This window comes from Martes martes (assembly GCF_963455335.1).
Source record: "Martes martes genome assembly, chromosome: 6".
Taxonomy (NCBI): domain Eukaryota; kingdom Metazoa; phylum Chordata; class Mammalia; order Carnivora; family Mustelidae; genus Martes; species Martes martes.
The window spans coordinates 53,628,281-53,649,442 of NC_137893.1; the positions used below are offsets into that span (position 1 = coordinate 53,628,281).

Genomic DNA, 21,162 nt, shown 5'->3' on the forward strand with positions numbered 1-21,162 from the left:
GCATGAAGCCCATTCTCTATGTGAATCAGGATGCCAAGGGTCCCACGTCCACCATAATTCATAAAACATGGTTAGAGGAAGGTCGTCCCTATCTGAACATGTCTGAGGAATGGCCAGAAGTAGTTATTCTGTCTAGAGAAGACAAAGCCGAAATGTTACTAAATTGCACTTTCTGACAATGACGGGAAGAGTTTCTTTCTCAGTATCGTGCCTGTAGAAAACTGAGAAGCTGGAATCAGTGAGAGTCATTACAGTAACAAAATCCATTTCCTTGTGGATGGATGAGTTGTCAAAATGCTATGAAAATGAGAGCCTTGTACAATTCCAAGGGGGTCTCAAGATCTCTGCACTGCGGCAAATGTACATTCCACAGCACAGATGCTCAGAGGGAAAAAAATGACAGTTGGTCTAAAGTTTTCAGTGATTCCTGCTTATTCTTTATTTCACTTGCCTTAGAATGTGGGGGCCATTTGTTTCATGTAATGTGAACTCATTGCATTTAACTGTAGGTTATTGATGGTTTTGAATGGTAGGAGAGAGGTTGTGGTAGAGAGGGAAATAAAAGTGGCAAAGTTCAGAAACTTTGCTATATGTTCCTGCCATTTGATATTCAATATACTTTGGGATGCTTCACGATCTTAATAGAAAACACCTATTATCATTTAGTGCAGCAGCGAGGTTGCACGTCTTGCTTCTAGTGGACTTCTAAGATGTGTAGACTGTTCTATGATAAGGAGCTGGTTTTTCAGCATATGGGCTTGTGAAATAATTCTATTAAAAGCCAAAAAGGTAGTCATCAGTAAGCTCCAAGCCAATTTGTATAAAATGTGAGCTAGTCTCATGGTGTGCGTGATACAGGCAGTCTTGGTGCCACATACCCAATTCACAAACACACTCTCTGCTAGCATTCCTTTAGTCAGAAGGCTGCCTTCTCACCTTTCTTGGGGAAGGGGAGGTTATTACACCGTGTTCATTCAATTGTCTTTATTCCTTTTTTTCTTGACCAGTTTTCTTAGGAAAAAATACTCTCCCATGTCCCTCTGCTTCAGTTGTGATATTAAAAAAAATTTCAGAGGTTCCTGGGTGGCTCAGTCAGTTAAGCAACTGCCTTTGGCTCAGGTCATGATCCCAGGGTCCTGGGATCAAGCCCCGCATAGGGTTTCCTGCTCAGCGGGGAGTCTGCTTCTCCCTCAGCCCCTCTCTCCCATTCGTGCTCTCTCTCTCTCTCTCAAATAAATAAGGTCTTTTTTTTTTTTTTTTTGATCTTCATGTCTAAAAACATGAAGCCACTCACAGATCTGGATCCAAGAAAAGAAAAAATTAAGCTTTGAAGTAAAATTGGATAGACTGGAATCAGGAGCCTCCATTTCAAATGCCAATTCTGTATTTCCCAGAATATCTACAACAGTCTCTACTTCTCCACACTCTTGCAGAGCCACAGAGAAGATAATTGAAACATCCTATTCATTAGTTACATTTACATATCCCAGTAGTATTGTGCTATATCCCGATATTTCAAATGCAAAGCATTCCTATTAGTTACTGGGCTGGGCTGGGAATCTTCAGATTATAATGTTGTTCCAATGGGAAAATACATAAAAAGTTCAAGATGGCCATGCCCATCAGTTAACTTGGAATTAAATGTTAGAAATGGCCCTCGGGCGCCTGGGTGGCTCAGTGGGTTAAGCCTCTGCCTTCGGCTCAGGTCATGATCTCAGGGTCCTGGGATCGAGTCCCACTTTGGGCTCTCTGCTCGGCGGGGAGCCTGCTTCCCACCCCCTCTCTGCCTGCCTCTCTGCCTACTTGTGATCTCTCTCTGTGTATCAAATAAATAAAATCTTTAAAAATAATGGCCTTCAAGAATCATCATCACCATCAACAATTACTGATTTCTTACTCTGCATAGGGTTATTTACTGTGGAGACACAAAGGGGTGAGTCTTACTACCTTCCCCGTCAGTGTATGAATGGACAGGGCAGAACACTAGTAAATGCCACGTGGGCACAAAGTCTAGCAAGTGCCGCAAGAAGGCAGTTTGGGAAGGCCTCCTGACCTGGACCCATGTCCTGGTCCTTGAACGTTTAAACTTAAGCAGACAGAGGAAATGGGATGGACAAAGGTACACTGGTGGGGATGTGCAGGTTTAAGGGAAGAGACTAGGCTGATTTAGTTGGAAGAGTGTTCTGTTGGAAAGCAACAAACCATCCTGAAGACCTAGGTGACACGGGCTACAGAATCTTACAAGTAAAGGCCGGTCAGCAATGGGGAGATGATGATCTCTCAACAGGAGAGCGTGGGCATGGTGTTCTCTCTAATCCTAGCTGCCCCATGCCAGGAGAGGGAAGAAACCGAGGCAGGAGAACCAATTAGAGCAGTGTGAGAAAGGCGCTAAGCACCAAGAAATGATGGGTGGTCTCACGGGTGGGAGTGAAAGTCCGTTTTTCCCATTAAAAGTCTCTGGAAAGCATTTCCATGGTAAAAATACTACAGTATTTGTTCACTGTGCTGTAAGGATCAATAAACTTTTGTCGCATGTAGTTGGGGGTCAGAGGAAGGATGTATTCCTGCCTACGGGGGGAAAAGGGAAGTTAAAAGAAAGGGATTGGTAGAGAGGCTTGAATGAAGTTCACCTTGGGCCAATTTTAGGCTTAAAACAAATATGCAAATGTGCAAACACTGGAGTAAGTTCCTTGAAGGAATTATTTATTTTCCTGGAGAAATAATTTGTTGTACTCCATCATAAAATATACATTCTTTGGATAGCTGGACATACAACAGAAAGATAAACACGTCTGATCTTCAGGTCAGCCCCTGGATAACTTTATAATCTTTGCAAAACAACGAACTTTTTTTTTTTTTTTAAAGATTTATTTATTTATTTATTTGACAGACAGATCACAAGTAGGCAGAGAGGCAGGCAGAGAGAGAAGGGAGGAAGCAGGCTCCGCCCTGAGCAGAGAGCCCCCGATGCGGGGCTCGATCCCAGGACTCCCAGGACGCTGGGATCATGACCTGAGCCGCAGGCAGCGGCTTTAACCCACTGAGCCACCCAGGCGCCCCAACAACGAACCTTTTGATGTTAAAAGGCAAGAATTTATTCGCAGTGACTGAAATACCAAATTCTGGTCCATTGAGATGTCCCTAGACCAAGTTAGAGAAATAACAGCAAACTTACCGTTTCATTCACTGATACTGTTGAGAAAAATGCATCAAATCCCATTCATTCAAAAATGTGGCCCAGTTTGAGGACAATGAACTTGCCAGTGAGAAGGGGTTGGCTCAGCTAGTTTCACATTCAGCGCCCCAGTGAGGTGGGTTGAACATAATTCATATAGTTATCTTCATTTAACAGGGCTGAGAAATAAAAGCAAAGAACTATCTTAGGGTTACAGGGCCTAGTATCTAGGGAGATGCCCAAATTGTCCTGATTCTTAAGAGTTGAGTGGTCTCTCTAGGGAACCAGGTGCCACGGTGTTAGAAAGGCGAACACACTGAGTATAGAATTGATGAATCACTGTATTATACACCTGAAACTCATGGGACACCATATGTTAATGCCACCGGAATTTAAAAAATTAATAAAAGAATGCAAGTGCTTTCATAAACTTTCTAAATAACTAGGCAAGTTGGTGAACTATTACAATGTAACATGGCCATTCTATTTTTGAACGTGTAATATAGGAAAAAATTTATAGTTGCAAAGACAACGCATTACCAAGCATTTTTGTATGATTACACTCCCTTAAAAACCAAAACCACCAAAATGTACTGGGGTGGGGGTGGGGGTGGGAATCCCACTTTAACAAACATAAAGCTACAAAATTGTTTTCTTTAGAAGTCTTTTCAAGTTGCCTTATTTTCAGATGGAAGTAATAAAAAATTAAACTGCAGCCCTAAACCATTTCATCTTCAAATAATATGGCTATAATAATTGTGGTTTCTAGAAACTGGAGCCAAAAATATGTTCATTTGTCACAGAGAAATATAAGTATTTTGTAACATTATGAGGGAAACTATGCTAACACCCAGCATGAAGATATTAAATCTAGAATGGCCCTTGGTGCCAGTACAGACCGAACAGTATTTTCTAAGGCAATACAGCCAACTTCAGTTCCTCATGGACTGGACATTATTACACCTAACACCATTTGCTTCTTAAACCCATCACTGCTCACTGGACTGCCCCATCACCATTCAGCTGGGATAGAGATAATTGATGAAATGTTGGTGAAGTCTGTTTATAATGCTTTGACTGAAATATGCTTGAAGCTAACAGCTAATAGTTTCAACTGCCCATGGATTTGATTTTCTACACAACTGCAATTCTCCAATATAAGGTCAATTAATATTAGGCTGCAGATTGACCTAGATCAGTCATTTAAAAAAGTAACTGGAAATTATGGGGCGCCTGGGTGGCTCAGTGTAAAGTCTCTGCCTTCGGCTCAGGTAATGGTCCCAGGGTGCTGGGATTGGGCCTCGAGTCGGGCTCTTGGCTCGGCGGGGAGCCTGCTTCCTTCTCTCTCTCTCTGCCTGTCTCTCTGCCTACGTGTGATCTGTCAAATAAATAAAATCTTAAAAAAAAAAGTAACTGGAAATTTTAACAGAAAAATTAATTTTTGTATTTCCCACCAAAATCTGCAATTCAACATACATCTTTGCATGGCGTGTCAGCTGTGATAGCACATACTGGCCCTTGTTCTGTTAATATAAAAGTTTCCTGAGAAGTCCTGGTTACATGAACTAATTGCCCATCTCACCTTTAAATATAGTGAATGTCCACACCCAAGGATAATTAGTGATAAGAAACAGAAGTCCATCGTTCGTTCTGAGGTTCTTCGACCCTGAAATTCTATTTTAGTGCAATAATTCCAGAAGGTGGTTTCCAGACCACCAGCCTCAAATTCCTTGGCAAATAATATTTCTGTTCCACCAAATTTAGAAGACCAATGGGGGCAAAGGAGGGCTTTCTACAGTTACGACAGAGAGATCAGTGAATACTACTTGGCCTTTTTTAAGCTCAGGAAAGCCAAATGATGTTTTTGAAAACTCTTAATATAAAGGTTCTCTCCGAGAGAAGCACCACTGGGATCCACAGCAGCTACACATTATGGAATAAATCAGATCTTAACTGAATGACTCCTCAGGCCAAATGACCCAAGGTGTCCTGGTTTCAACAAGATAAACTTAAAAAACTCAAAAAGAAACTAAAGGAAAAGCAGTAACTATGAAAAAGCAATATTCATTGTTTTTTTGTTTTTGTTTTTTGGCTCAGTTGAAACGTGGTCACTCTCTTTCATTAGTTAAAAAGCTTGGGGGAACTGAGAACAACAATCCAAGAAATACAGCTGAATGCTAGGATGTCACGAGAAGACTCTAGAGGATGAGTTTTCTCTGATTTCAATTAGCTATCAAGTGTTCTGCTGGGATATAACTTGTCTTCTAGCCCACAAACTTTTAAAAACAAGTCACAAAATCCACATTAGAATATAAGTTTTTTTAATTTTTATAAATAACTTATCTGTTACAAAGATAGTTTACCCAGCTAAATCACAAAACCATCAACTCAAGATATCCAAATTACGTTTTATTAATAAAACAAGTAAAAACTGATTTATCAATCTTCACATAGAACTGCAGATGAAGCTGAAAAACAAGGCCTAGTTTTAAAACAAAATGCATCAAATGTAAGGGCTTTGGGTCTATGGTCTAATTAACTAGGATTGTCATATTTCTTCCCATATACAAGATGCAAAGCCTGGAAGTCAAGGCTCTGTATAGATCACCTGTAATAATCCTGCTTATTTAAAAAATATCCATTTGCAGACATTTACAATGGGTGACAGTCAACATTACCTCCTCCCTTTTGCTACGTTTCAGCACTTCCCTTAGCCCCATTCTAAGCACTGACATATAATTTCATAATTCTGTTTTTAAAAGGCATACTGTTCTTTCTTTTTCTCGATTTCATTTAGTTATATACACTCCCGATCATCTGAATATTTATTTTCCTTATAAAAATATATCAAAATAAAGAGATGCTTGAGGTTGCTTCAGTGTTCAAGTTTGCTTGTTTTTCTTTTTTCCAGCTTTCCTTCAGTTGTCCTAAATATGACTAGCCTCATTTCATAAATACACATGATACTGCCACCAAGTCAGGTTTAGAGACGGACTGCCCCGACAGGAAAGCATTTAAACTTCTCCCTGCACCAGGGCGGTAGGTACTGCTGCTGTTGCTGGTTTTGAGAACCGTACTTTCTCCATAGTGATCTCTTGCGGAGGTTCTGTGGGACACCAGGCAGATGAAGCAAGCTTAACCTTGGTGCTCTGTCAGTGGGTTAAAAATACCTTTTGTTTCAAGCTTCCCTGTGGAAGGTCAGTGTGCTGCGCCACCCACTGCTGAAGTCGGCAGACAGAGTGTGACTGAGAACCTATGGCTCGTAGTATTTCCTGCAGGTCAGCGCGCAGCGTCTGCACGTCTTCACAGAACATCGGCACTCAGGAGGGCAAAGTACAGAGTGAGTGGAGGAGAGTTATTTTGTGCACAGTTTCATTAATGCTTTTTTATTTTAAGGCACTGCTTCTCTCAGGTAAGGCTTAAAAAGGGACATGATCGTGCTTAATCACTAACAGGAGAAAAGAAAATTAGTTAACAAAAGACTATTACGCTATACATATAGAAATATAAGAAAATAATAAGAAAAGAAATCACTTAAAGCAGACTCGAGAGATCTGTACAGTAGGAAAAGCTTTGGGACATTTCACTGCATGTTTGTACAGACAATGCATGCTGCTTTCCTTTTCATCTTTAGACCCCAGATGCTGGCTTCACAGAGTGGAGACGTTTTCAGGGAAGACAAGGACGAGGCCAAGAGTACCACAGATTAACGAAGTTCTTCCCCTATCCGTTGGCACCGTGCGGCAGCAAACAGTTTTTAAATAGTTAAACCTTGTTCCTTTTCTTCATGTTTGTAGTGTTTCACCGAGAGCTTTGAAAAAAAAAGCCATCGTTCTATTCCTTCCTCCTGTCAAAATTCAGTAGTGACATGAGGGGGAAAAGGTACTGGGCACACCTGGGCATGAATATCTCAATGGGCTACTGGTAACACTGTACATGGTTAGGCAGTGGGCAACCGATTCTCTCAGCAGATTCCCTTTCATGTGATGAATTTCAACTGCCCATGACATTAGACTGAGGTATTATTAGCTCTGTGGGTTGACATTTAACATTAGCACAACACCATCTCGGCACACCTTCAATTTGACAAAAATCCTACGTAGCAGTGAAACTTTTCCCCTGATGACAGACTAGTTTCTGGAACTTCTGATGTGGTTTTAGAGCTAAAGGGCCTTTTGGCTCAGAAATGCCTTGGCATCTCACACTGTTCACAGCGGATTAAGGCTGGATGGTTTAAAAAAGTACAGGCAGTACAATTCCACTGAGCCCCCTCATCATCTTCTGCTTCTTGAGTCTTTGGTGTTTTGATGGTGGACCTTTGATCTGTAAGGAGGCAAAGAATTGTCTTAGAAGCAAACAATTGCAGAGTCGTAAATTACTGGCAACTTGAAGCACCGTTTGGACTGCACAGCACTAAGCAGCCTGTTGACCAATGAGCGTCCAGCGGACACTGACTCCCATGCCTGATCCGCACCCACCTCCAGCAAGCTGGTACTTCTCCGCTGGGGAACACAGACACAGACACGATGGGGTCACCTCACTGCCTCCTTCGGGGGAAAAGAGCATCATTTTCTCCAGTTGATAGCAGGAGAAAAGGGAAATCAACTCATATGGGAACCAACAGCAAAGATTCCCATAATGTCACCTTAGGACTGTGAAAAGGTGTCCTACCACCATACTGACAGTAAGTCTGTGTCTCGTTAAAGTTAGATTTTTGTTCCCCACTGATGAAGAACTTGTATTTCTGTTTTCTACCAGGAGTGGACATTTTTGTTAAATATTCTCTATTTGCTAAAAATATAAGCTGTGAACAACACAAATAAAAATAGAAAGATGGGCTAATTTCTGAAATCTTAACTATATCTCAACAATAGATTTGGAGAAGTTTATCAGTGTAAAAATTCTACCTTTGTTTCTCATTTTATTTTAAAATCATATTTATTACAGAACAGTTAGAAAGAACCCTAGATTGAGGTTTGTGAGAATGGAGTTCTGCTCCTGACTCTGCTACTCACTTTCTCACTTTTCTCTTCTGTGATCTTAGATAAACCACACACCCTTCAGGTCTAATTATTTCCTATGAAGTGAAGCCACTGCAGCTTTAAGACGCCAAAGTTCCAGAGTGTTTGAAAGGATTAATGTGTCTTAAATTTAAAGAATGATTACATTCCTCCAAGGTTGTGTCTAAGATGAAATTACATTTATGAAACTACTTTTTTTGAGGGATGATCCCATGAGAAATTCAGGATAATATTCCTACAAATTAGTTTGGGGAGGTTTAAAGTAAAAGGAGCATGCACTGTTGGAGCTCTCAAGGTTTACAACGTAAAGACTTACACTATGTTAAGACACTGTATACTAATTTGCAAATTCCACCTACTCTACTGAGTTGGTAACTAAATGATATCTTTTCTAGCAGGCAAAATGATATTTTTTTTCTAGCAGGCAAAATAGAGGAAGTCACGCTTTTATAACAAATGTAAAATCATTAAGTGATGTTTGGCATTCTGTCCCATTATTTTTAAAAAAATGTATATTTTAAAATTATTGGAAAGAGACAGGGTAGACTCCCTGCTGAGCAGGAAGCCCAACGTAGGGCTCAATCCCAGGACCTAATAATCAATGACCTGAAATGAAGGCGGATGCTTAACTGATTGAGCCACCCAGGCACCCTTCTGTCCCCCTTTAGCAGCATCTTATTTACTGATTAGTCTTAAGGAACACTTTATTGCAAAATTTTCAACTTTAGGCACTGTTCACAATTTTTAGGGATCATGACACTTTTTGCCACATTCAAGAGCAACTTGAGAATGCTATTTATAAAATGATTTTTTTTTTGAGTAATATAATTGAGTAGTAAGAAAATATCTAAGGCATATCTAAGTAAAAATATTGGAAAAATCAAGACTCTGACAATACTAGTTAATATTTCTTAAACCATATTAAAATAGTTAAAATTTTGTTTTGACTTTTTACCATATACAATGATTTTACACTTCATACCTGGGAAACATTTTATGGACTGATTGTTTTAATCTGGGGCTCCATCCTACTTCCTAGAATTTTGGTCTCACTTAGGTCTTAGAAAATATTCCTACCTGGCACATTTAAAAACTGTCTACGTTTTCTACTTAACTACAAAGGTTTTTAGGAACGTGGACTATTTCTATTAATACTTTAATCTATTATTAAATATCAGCACCTTCTTCATTATTGAAGTAATATCCAAGGCAATCAATAGGGAACATATACTTTTTTTTTTTTAATGAAAAATCTCCAATGGTTTTCTTATACCTGCACAATCTCCTTTGGTAGTTAAACTTACAAATCTTTTTATTAGAGGTATTTGGAAACCAGAATGTAAGAGGAAGTTAGACTGCAAAGGTTGGCTTGTGATTTCCGCAGTAATTTTAGCTATTTTAAAAAAACAAAACACTGCAGTGTAAAGCAGAAATGCAAAATCAGTTCTAATTAAATAAATCTCTATAAATGAAACTAATAATTCTTTATTTTAGCTGAAGGCAAAATGTTTGATTCTATATTTCTCCAAAATAGCATAAACAGATAGAAGCACACAAAAGCTTCTATCTTTTGTGGAAAAGCTTTCAATAGATTTTTTTCCTGTTTTCCTTTTTTGGGTAATAACTACTATATTTCAAATTTGACATGTTATAAACTTTTTAAGTTGAAGTATAGTTGACACACAATGTTATATTAGTTTCAGGGGTACAGCAGAGTGATCCAACAATTTTATATACTATACAATGCTCACCATGATGTAGTTACCATCTGTCACTGTACAAAGTTATTACAATATTATTGACTATATTCTTTCTCTATGCTGTACTTTTCATCCCTGTGACTTAATCTATTTTATAACTGGAAGTGTGTACCACTTAATCCCTTTCACCTACTTTGCTCATCTCTCCCCACCCCAGTGACCATTAGATTGTTCTCTGTATTTATTAGTCTGAATCTAAAATAGATGTTGTTGCTGTTGATTTTTTGGATTCCACATATAAGTGAACTCATATGGTATATTATCTCTGTCTTATTTCACTTAGCATAATACTGTCTAGGTTCATTCATGCTGTTGTGAATGGGAAGATTTCATTCTTCTTTATGGCTGAGTAATATTCCACTGTGTGCATGTGTGCACATACACACACACAACCCATCTTTATTCATTCATCTATCAATGGACACTTAGGTTCCTTCCGTATTTTGGTTATTATAAATAATGCTGCAAAAAACATAGGCATGCATGTATCTTTTCAAGCTACTGTTTTCATTTTCTTTGGGTAAATACCAGCAATGGAATTACTACGCTGCATGGGATTTCTAATTTTTGAGGAACTTCCATACTGTTTTCCACAGTAGCTACACAAATTTAAGTTCCCACCAACAGTGCACAAGGGTTCCCTTTTCTCCACATCCTCATCAGTACTTTGTTTTTTCTTGTCTTTTTTTTTATTGTTTTAAAATTTTTTTGTCTTTTTGATATTAGCCACTCCTGACTGATGTGAGGTGTTATCTCAGTGTAGTTTTGACTGGCATTTCCCTTTATGATGAGTGATACTGAGCATCTTTTCATGTGTCTGTTGGCCATCTGCATGTCTTTGTTGGAAAAATGTCTATTTAAATCCTCTGCCCATTTAAAAAATTGGATTATTTGGGGGTTTTTTGGTGTTGAGTTGTAGGAGTTCTTTATATATTTTAAATATTAATCTCTTATCAGATACATCATTTGTGAATATCTCCTCCCATTCAGTAGTTGCCTGTTTGTTTTGCTGGTGATTTCCCAGCTATGCAAAAGCTTTTTAGTTTGACAACTGCTTTTGTTTTCCTTGCCTGAGGAGACATATCTAGAAAAATATTGCTAAGGCCAATATTCAAGATATTACTGCCTATGTTTTAAGAGTTTACGGTTTCAGGTCTTACCTATAGGTTTTAATCCATTTTGAGCTTATTTTTATATATGATATATGTGGTCCAGTTTCATTCTTTTGCACAAAGCAGTCTAATATTCTCAATTAACTGAAGAGACTTTTTTTTTCCCTCCACTTCCTTTGCTGTAGATTAACTGATGATTTAAGTGTGGGTTTACTTCTGGGCACTCTATTCTGTTTCATTGGTCTATGTGTCTATTTTCGTGCCAGTACCATATCTTGAAATCTGGGATTGTGATACTTCCAGCTTTGTTCTTTCTCCAGGTTGCTTTGGCTATCTGGGGTCTTTTGGGTTCCATACAAATTTTAGGCTTATTTGTTCTAGTTCTGTGAAAAATACCACTGGTATTTTGGTAGAGACTACACTGACTCTTGGTGTAGATTGCTTTGGTAGTACAGACATTTAACAGTGTCAGTTCTTCCAATTCATGAGCATGGTATATCTTTCCATTTGTCTGTGCTGTCTTCAATTTCTGTCATCAACGTCTTACAGTTTTTGGAGTACAGGTATTTTTTCCTCCTTGGTTAAATTTATTTACAGGTATTTTAGTTTTCTTTGATGTAACTATGAATGGGATTGTTCTCTTAATTTCTCTTCTGCTACATTGTTGTTAGTGTATAGAAACGCAACAGATTTTTCTGCAAATTAATTTTTGTGTCCTGCAACTCTACTAAATTCATTTATTAGTTCTAATAGTTTTTTTGGTGGAGTCTTCAGGGTTTTCTATATATAGCATCATGTCATCTGCAAATAGTGACAATTTTACTCCTTTATCAACTTGGATACTTTACTTTTTCTTGTCTGATTGCTGCAGCTAGAACTTACAGTTGAATAAATGTTGAATAAAAATGGCAAAAGTGGGGATCCTTGTCTTCTTCCCGATTTTAGAGGAAAAGCTTTCAGTTTTTCACCAGTGATTATCATGTTAGCTACAGGTTTACCATATATGGCCTTTATTTTTTGAGGTATGTTCCCTACAAACCCACTTTGTTGAGTTTTTATCATGAAGTAATGTTGAGTTTTGTCAAATACTTTTTCTGTATCACTTTGTTAATGTGGTGGTGTATCATGCTGATTGCAGTCAAATGCTCTACCCCTGAGCTATACTCCTTGTATCATGCTGATTGATTTGCAGATATTAAACCATCCTTGTGTCACTAGAATGAGTCCCACTTGATTGTGGCAGATGATCCTTTCACTGTATTGTTGAAATGCATTTAGTAATATTTTGTTGAGGATTTTTTGCATCTATGTCCATCTGGGATTCTGGCCTATAATTCTCTTTTTTTGGTAGTATCTTTGTTGGTTTTGTTTATCAGGGCAATGCTGGCCTCGCAGAATAAATTTGGAAGTCTTCCTTCCTCTTTTATTTTTTGTAATAGCTTGAGAAGGATAGATACTAACTTTTCTTTAAATGTTGGCAGAATTCACCTGTGGAGCCACCTGGTCCTGGACTTTTGTTTGATTTTTTTTTGATTCTGGATTCAATTTTGTTACTAGTAATCGGTCTGTTCAGATTTTCTATTTCTTCCTGATTCGGAAGAAATAGTGTTTATTTCTGGAATAGTGTTTATCTCTAGGAATTTATCCATTTCTTCTAGGTGGTTAAAATCTTGGCATAAAACTTTTTATAGTTATCCCTTATAACCCTTTGTATTTCTGTAGTGTTGGTTATTATTTCTCCTGTTTCATTTTTTATTTTATTTATTTGAGCCCTCTCTTTTTTCCTGATGTGTCTGGTTAAAGTTTATCAATTTTGTTTATGTTTTTAAAGAATCAGATCTTGGTTTCATTGCGCTTTTTCTTTCTTCTTAGCTCTATTTTTGTTTATTTCCACTCTGATCTTTATTATTTCCTTTATTCTACTAACTTTGGGCTTTGCTTGTTCTTTTTCTAGTTCCTGTAGGTATAAAGTTAGATTATCTGAGATTTTTCTTGTTTCTTGAGGTAGGCCTCTATCACCATAAACCTCCCTCTTAGAACTGCTTTTGCTATGTTCCAGAGAATGTGTGAACCTGTGCTTCCATTTTCATTTGTCTCCAGGTATTTTTTGATATCCTCTGTGATTTCTTCACTGATGTACTGATTGTTTAATATGTTGTTCAGTCTCCACATATTTTTTTCCCCCAATTGTTCCCTTGTAATTGACTTCTAGTTTTATAGCACTGTGGTTGGAAAGATGCTTGACATGATTTCAGTCTTCTTAAGTTCATCGAGACCTGTTTTGTGGCCTAACATGTGATCTCTCCTGGAGAATGTTCCATGCGTACTTGACATTATATATTCTGTTGTTTTTGGATGAAATGTTCTCTATCTATCTGTTAAGTCCATGTGTTCTAATGGATTGTTCATAAGACACTGTTACCTTATTTTCTGTATGGAAAATCTCTCCATTGATGTGAGTATACGGTTAAAGTTCCCTACTATTATTGTATCACTATCAATTTTTCTCTTTATGTCTGTTAATATTTGCTTCATATATTTAGGTGCTCCTTTACTGGGTGCATAGAAATTTACAATTGTAATATCCTTTTGTTGATCTCCTTCCTTATCATTACATAATGTCCTTTTTTGTTTCATTACAGTCTTTGTTTTAAAGTCTACTTTGTGTGATGTAAGTGCTGCTACCCCAGTTTGTTTGCTTCAATCTGCATGGAGTATCTTTTTCCATCCCTTTCTTTTTAGTCAGTATCTTTAGGTCTGAAGTGAGTCTCTTGCAGGGAGCATATAGATGAGCCTTGTTATTTTACCATCCAGTCACCCTATATCTCTTTGACTGGAGGATTCAGAACATTTACATTTAAAGTAATTACTGATAGGTATGTACTTATTGCCATTTTGTTGTTTTCTGGTTGTTTCTGTAGTTCTCCTATGTTCCTTTCTTGTGTTGATGACTTTCTTTAATGTTATGCTTGGATTCCTTTCTCTTTATTTTTTGTGTATCTATTGTAGGTTTTTGGTTGGTGGTTACCATGAAGTTTGTATGTAACATCCAAAGTATATAGCAGTCCCTATGAAGCAGATGATCACTGCAGTTCAAACACACGCTAAAAGTACTACATTTTTACTTTCTCCTCTGTGTTTTATGTAAATGTTCTATTTTATGTCTTTTTATTTTGTGAGTCCCTTAACTAATTTTTTTAAAGATATAGTTGAGTTTACCACTTTTGTCTTCATACTAAGCTTTATAAACAATTGATCAACTATCTTTGTATGTTTTGTCTCACCTGGAAAATTTTTTCATTTCATTATTTTCTTATTTCTAGTTATGGCCTTTTCTTGTCCCTTTAACATTTCTTATGAGGCTGGATTAGTGGTGATGAACTCTAACTTTTGTTTATCTGGGAAACTCTAGCTTTCCAATTCTAAATGATAACCTTGCTGAATAGTATCTTGGTTGTAGGTTTTTTCCTTTCAGCACTTTGAATATATCATGCCACCCCCTCTGGCTGCAGCTTCTGTTGCAAAATCAGCTGATAGTCTCGTGGGGGTTTTCCTTATATAAAACTAGTTCCTGTTCTCTTACTGTTTTTAAGACTCTCTACTTTTAATCTTTGACATTTTAATTCTGTGTCTTGTTGTGAACTTCTTTGGGCTCATCTTTTTTGAGACTCTCTGTGCTTCCTGAACCTGGATTTATGTTTCCTTCCCCAGGTCAGGGAAGTTTTCAACTATCATCTCTTAAAATAAGTTTTCTGCCCCTTCCTCTCTCTCTCTCCTCCTTCTGGGACCTCTATAATGTGAATGTTATTATTCTTGATGCCCCAGAGGTCTCTTAACCTGTCCTCATTTGTTAACATTCTTTTTTCTTTTTGCTGTTCAGCTTGGGTGCTTTCTATTACCCTGGCTCTAGATAGTTGATCGGTTCCTCTGCATCCTCTAATCTGCAGCTGATTCCCTCCAGTGTATTTTTTATTTCACTACTTGTATTCTTCAACTCTGATTCTTTTTATATTTTTTATCTCTTTGTTGAAGTTCTCAGTGAACTCAACCACTCTTCTCTCAAGTTTTATGAGCATCTTTATGACCATTACTTTAAATTCTTTATCAAGTAGATTGTTTATTTGTTTCATTTAGTTCCTTTTCTGAATTTGTTTGTTTGTAGCACATTCCTCTGTCTCATTTGTTTGACTTTCTGTGTTTGTTTCTATGAATGAGGCAACAGAGCTACCTCTCCCAGTCAGGAAGGAGAGGCTCTGTGTAGAAAGGTCCCTGTATAGACTGCATGTGCCTAGCAGCTTTGGCTGGCTGGTGGTAGCTGTAGGAAGTGTGAGCTAAGTCTGAGGGTACTCCGTGAAGTGATGCCCTGGTAGGATGGCTGGAGCTGCACTGGGTATAGGCTGAGGGTGCACTAGTGTGCACTAGTGGTGGGATGGCCAGAGCTCAGGTGGGCATGGGTACAGGGGGCTATTTTGGAGGGATGGCTGGAGCTAATTGGGGGGAAGAGGCACAAGTCCTGCTGAGAGGGTAGGCTGGCTACAGTGGCTAGAATCTACTCCCATTTATGTTATCAAGGAGGTGGGAGAAGGTAAACATGGTGCTTGCTTGCAATTCTGACTCCAGAGAAAGTTCCAGCAGTTCTCCACCGTTTGGTAGAAGCTCTAGAGTTGGTATATGGGTTTTTTTCACTAATATGTCTCCCTTTATTTTATTTTTTAAAAAGATTTTTATTTATTTATTTGAGAGAGAGAAAGCACAAGTGGGGGTGGGACAGAGGGAGAGGAAGAAGACTCCCCACTGAGCAGGGAGCCTGATGTGGGATCCTAGGACCCCAGGACCATGACCGAACTGAAGGCAGACACTTAACTGACTGTGCCACCCAGGTGCCCCTCTAGTTGCCCTTTAAATTACAGCTTTTTTGTTGCGGGGGGGGGGCAAGGTGGGAAGATCTGTGCATGGGTCCCTCAGTGCTCTTTCTCTGTCTGCAGTTCACAGTGTCGGGGTTGGGGTTCCCACGGTTACTGTGTCTCCATCTCTCCTTCCAATGGCTATGTGGTACTTCCATCCTTTATTGTGCAGAAGCTGTTTAATCAGCCCTCAGTTCTTCAGGAGGTGTAGATATGGTATGTCCATGGGAAGAGGTGGGTTTAGGTTCTTCATATGACACCATCTTGGATCCCTCCCCTTGACATATTATAAATTTAAGGAAAGGGGCGCCTGGGTGGCTAGATGGTTAAGCCTCTGCCTTTGGCTCAGGTCATGATCTCCGGGTCCTGGGATTGAGCCCCATGTCGGGCTTCCAGCTCAGCAGGGAGTCTGCTTCTCCCTCTTCCTCTGCCTTTTCCCCTGCTTGTGGGTTCTCTCTCTCTCCCCCAACCCCCATCTCTGTCTGTATCTCTCTCAAATGAATAAAATCTTAAAAAAAAAAAAATTTAAGGAAAGGCTTCCATCTGTGCTTTCTACTGTTCTAGCTTTCCTTACTTTTTATCGCCATGAAAAACTTCACACTTATATATAGAGCATAGTGAAATAAACCCTCATGTTCTTATCCTGCTTCAAATTGTCAAGACCAATCTTATTTCATCTATTTTCCACGTAACCTCCATATACTTTCTCCTACATTCAACACGTAAGTAGTGGATTATGCTGAAGCAAAATAGGAAATCTTTTCAAAAGAAAAAATCTAGTTAATTTTTAAGAGAGTGAAAAGATCATATTAAAGTAACTCTCATTCAGAGTCTGGAAATACCCACTTTGCTTATTTTAAGGAGCTAGGTTTTGCCACTGTTCTCTTTATCCCTTTATTCAATTAAAGTCCAAATGGCATCTAGTATTTTAACCACTGCTTACTGTGACAAAATAATCTCACTTTTGCTCTTCTGTAATAATAGTTCACTGCATTCCACCTATCTATGTTTAGAAACATTAAACAAACACATCATGAAGATACGGCTAGTCCTAATCAAATTATATTTAAACAAAAATGAGGGAGTGGAGAGAACAGGATATTGAATGAGACTGTGAAAAGTCTTGTAACAAACCAAAGAGTTAGTAACATATCTATTCTTTCTCATTTCTCTATTTTAATTCCTAGAGTAAAAAAATCCACACACATATTTTGACATACCTTCATTACATATGTATACAAATCTGATTACCAATGATGTAAAATGATAGTAGGTGATAATTTTCAATAATCATTCATTTGAAATTCAGAGTATTGTGATTATACAGAATTATGCATAAATTAAACAAAATACTCATGAAAAATAAACTTCCCTAAAGTATTGTTCTTATCAGTTATCTAAAATTTTAAAGAGTATAAATTTTTGCACCTGATTATTTTTTTCCCAAGACTTGCTATTTTAGGAGTATGTAATGAATCCTAAGGACATGAATATTACTTTTAAAGAGCTAAGTACATTACACTTCTGCATGCTCCCCCATCCCCAGCATGTAAGTGAAAATAAGCAACTATCTTCCTAATGAATTCATCCATGAATGCCAAAGTTTGAAGCACTTACAGAATGGAAGGCTGCTAAGAACAAAATTTTCTAAAATCTTGATTTTCAAAATGTAACAGTTTTCACACTTAATGCATACACTAACCTTTGGGTTTTGGTGGCACAGGACCTACAAATCCAATATTGTCATAAAAGTTATGAATAGCGCTGGGATTAAAATGTGGTCCTGAAATATATAAAAAGTAAATGTATCAATGTTTATAGCTCAAAAATATTTAATTGTTTTTTAAAAAGCAAATTATTTTCTTTCTAAAAAAATATCACAGTATAAATAGAAGAAATGCTTTCATTTATTTTGCACCTCTAATCTCAAATTACATGTAAGGATGTCAAAACAGCTGAGGCAGGTATAATATAGTACTCACAACAGAAGTTTAAGTGGTAAACGGGGGAAGAAGTCAAACTTAACTGTTAGTAAGACAGTAACAGAATTACAACTAGACCATTGTTCTATGTGCCAAGTTAAAATAACTTAAAATTTAACAATTTAAAATATAATTTCAAATGATCAAACATGGTCTCAAGCCACTAAATAAATAGCTTGGCCCCAAATAAGTATTAAAAACCTTGCACTAATTAAATATAATGGTTCAGATGACAAAAGGAATAAGTTAAGGACTATGGTTGCTAGATCAGCACTAAATTCCTTTTTCTCGCTTTAAACACAACATCGTCAGAGAATATTTCAAGATACATGACTTACGGAGGTTTTAAAGGAAAATACAACATTATAATCTTTCAACTTGACGGATTTTCAGCACACATTTAAAAAGAGTAATTAAGGACTTCTTTTTTGTTGGTTTCCTTCTCTTATCCTGTCTTTTCCATTTCATATATTTCTATTATTTCCCTAACTTTAGCATTAGGTTTAAGTTATAAAACTTCCTGTTAGTTGTCTACGGAACTGACTTAAATTGTCGAGATTTTTTGCTCCAGTAACCAACTATTGCTTATCAGGAATAGCTCAAGTTTTCATAATAAGCTATCCTTGTTCTAAAAATGTGTAAGCCACATTTTTATTCCCTTCTCTGTTTTATCAATTAAGAAAGTGCCATTAGGGTGGGGATGCCTTTTTAACTATGTTCTTAAAAGCATGATTCTCAAAAAAAAAAAAAAAAAGGCATGATAAAGCATGATTCTAGAAAGATAAAAGGAAAAAAGGAAATAGGAAAAAGACATGAGTACCTATATTTTAACCTTATTAAATATTATAAAAATATTTATACATTCTACTAATATTTAACAGCAATACTTTTGACAATATAGCCAGACATACTAATCACTGTCTTCCCTTAACATGAGAATAGAGCAGGTTGGAATAATACAAATTTTATCAAATTATTCATAAGCCAAATACATAATTTCTTCTGGAAGAGGGGGCAGGGAGAAAAACACAATAGTTTTTAGTACTTTCTGGCTCCAAAGTCAAATCTGAGACAATTTAAGATTATAACTGCTAAGTTTGTATTCAGCCACAGGAAAAGAGTTAGTAAATTAATACAATGAATTTCAGTTGAATAGGTATTGAACTTTACCTCGGGCTTGAAAAAGATCAATTTCTTTGGTTAAGCAGTCAATGTCAATCTGGAGTTGTCTATTACAACTTCTCAACTGCTGCATTTCTTCGAGCTGAAAAATAATTCCGTGTGAGAAGGATCTACATTGAATTCTCTTGTCATTAGTTAAGAGTGGAGTTTGGCAGGGGAGGGTAAGGGCAAAGAAACAAGTATGAATTGAGAGCACTTCTAAAAAAACCAGATCAGCTTTTTACACTTACGACAGATCGCCTATTCTCACGTTGAAGCACAGAGGTCACAAGAGTTACAGACTTACTGAAGGTATTTGGGATATGGAATTTGATCTTTTCAGGCGCCTTCTAGTTAGATTATTTTCCATTTCATTGACTTCAGATTTTAGTTTATCCAGCTTTTTCTTTTGAATCTCAAGTTCTCTTTGAAGTCGTTCCATTCTGGCCTTCTGGTGTACCAACAGAGCTGCAACACATATTAGTAAACATGAGGACCCACCCACTTTAGTCAGTTAACCTTTAAGCAGCCTTGGGAAAACAAAACAAGTAAATATTTCTGCAACAAACAAGAATATGCCAAGATACCTTAAAACAAACTATTCTGAGTTTAAATGTTTAAAATTTCAAAATTTTTAACTTGTAAATTATTTTAATTATTTAAGCAGACAAACATTGCTACTTGTTTAAAATTTTTTAAAAAAAGTGTTTGGATAAACCCCCTTTCTGGCTAAGGACAGTATTTTTAGTAGCCTATTACTTCTCTAAATGCTCCAGTCTAGTCAACTAATCTACTAACTACTATTTAATTCACATCTGACCCTCTGAAAGGTTAAGACCTTCAACTCTAAGAAGCCTGATGCGTTGGACTCTGCTAAGGTATTCTAATATGAACACTTTGCGGACATTTTAAAAGGGAATGTGGGTTAAAATAAATCCATTTTGATGTATGCAATAAATAAAACAAAGCAATTTCAAACATATAAATGTTATCATTAAACTGTTAATTTTTTTTTAAAGAGAGAGTGTAACCATGTGAGCATGGGTGGGGGATAGGGGACAGAGGGAGAGAGATAATCTTAAGTAGGCTCCACATTCAGTGCAGAGCCTGATACGGGGCTCAATCTCAAGACCCCAAGACCATGACCCTAGCTGAAATCAAGAGTTGGACACTTAACCAACTAAGCTACCTAGGCAGCTCCAAATTGTGAAACGTTAGTATTAAATTCTTCAAGTCACAAAGTAAAAATGATACCACTTAGAGAAATCACTCATATTTTGTGAAAACAGTTTCCTGGTTTTTTTTTTTTTTTGAGAGAGTGCATGCAGGCACAGGTTAGGGGGGAGGGGCAGAGGGGGAGAGAGAATCTTAAGCAGGCTCCATGCTCTACACAGAGCATGACATGGGGCTCGATCTCATGACCTGAGGATCATGATCCAAGCTGAAACCAAGAGTTGGATACTTAACTGACACCCACGTGACCTTATTTTCCTAAGATTTTTAAAGAAAGAAATTATGTAAATCAGACTTGTAGCATGAATGATAAACTGCATGGGAAACTTTCTTAAGTCATAAAAATCAGTGTATGTTCTTGTGATTAATCCTTGGACAATGTAAGCCTCCTTTTTAGGGTACTGGACTGGAAGTAAAGATAATCTGTAGCCACTTTTGTAAAGAGTCAGCTTGGGATGATTCTATCATGAGAAAACAGGTGGATTTAGAAAAGTACAATTAACAACCTTTAAAAATGAAAACTAATTATTAAAATGAAAAACTCAAGTAGATTAAACAGATTAGATTAATGCTGAATAGTCATCTTCAATTAATCTCCAATTTTATGAATCTAAAAAATAAGAAAAAGACTATGGCATATTTGGGCTATTCAATCTAGCAGTGTATTCTAGAACCAGAATTGGGGTATGGAAGAGGGGAGGCTGTTAGGCTCAAGTACTTCAAAATTAACCTTAAGTGGTAGGTAATTCTGCCCCCCAACCCCCACCAAAATCTGACACTGTTATAATCCATAGATGCTTCGTCTGTAATTCTC

The 21,162-nt window shown here is 37.4% G+C and overlaps 1 protein-coding gene across 2 annotated transcripts in view; it reads right to left on the minus strand.

The window, feature by feature from the left end:
- Positions 1-5,563: 5,563 nt before the first annotated feature.
- Positions 5,564-21,162, minus strand: part of TAB2 (TGF-beta activated kinase 1 (MAP3K7) binding protein 2) — a 91,323-nt gene continuing 75,724 nt past the window's right edge. For both annotated transcript variants that reach the window (XM_080805597.1, XM_080805596.1), the window contains exons 4-7: positions 19,423-19,583; positions 19,125-19,218; positions 17,675-17,755; positions 5,564-7,498 (exon numbers count right to left, since the gene is read on the minus strand). In XM_080805597.1, coding sequence (XP_080661723.1) covers positions 7,356-7,498; positions 17,675-17,755; positions 19,125-19,218; positions 19,423-19,583 — 479 coding nt within the window. In that variant the 3' untranslated portion in view covers positions 5,564-7,355. The remainder of the gene's footprint in view (positions 7,499-17,674; positions 17,756-19,124; positions 19,219-19,422; positions 19,584-21,162) is intronic.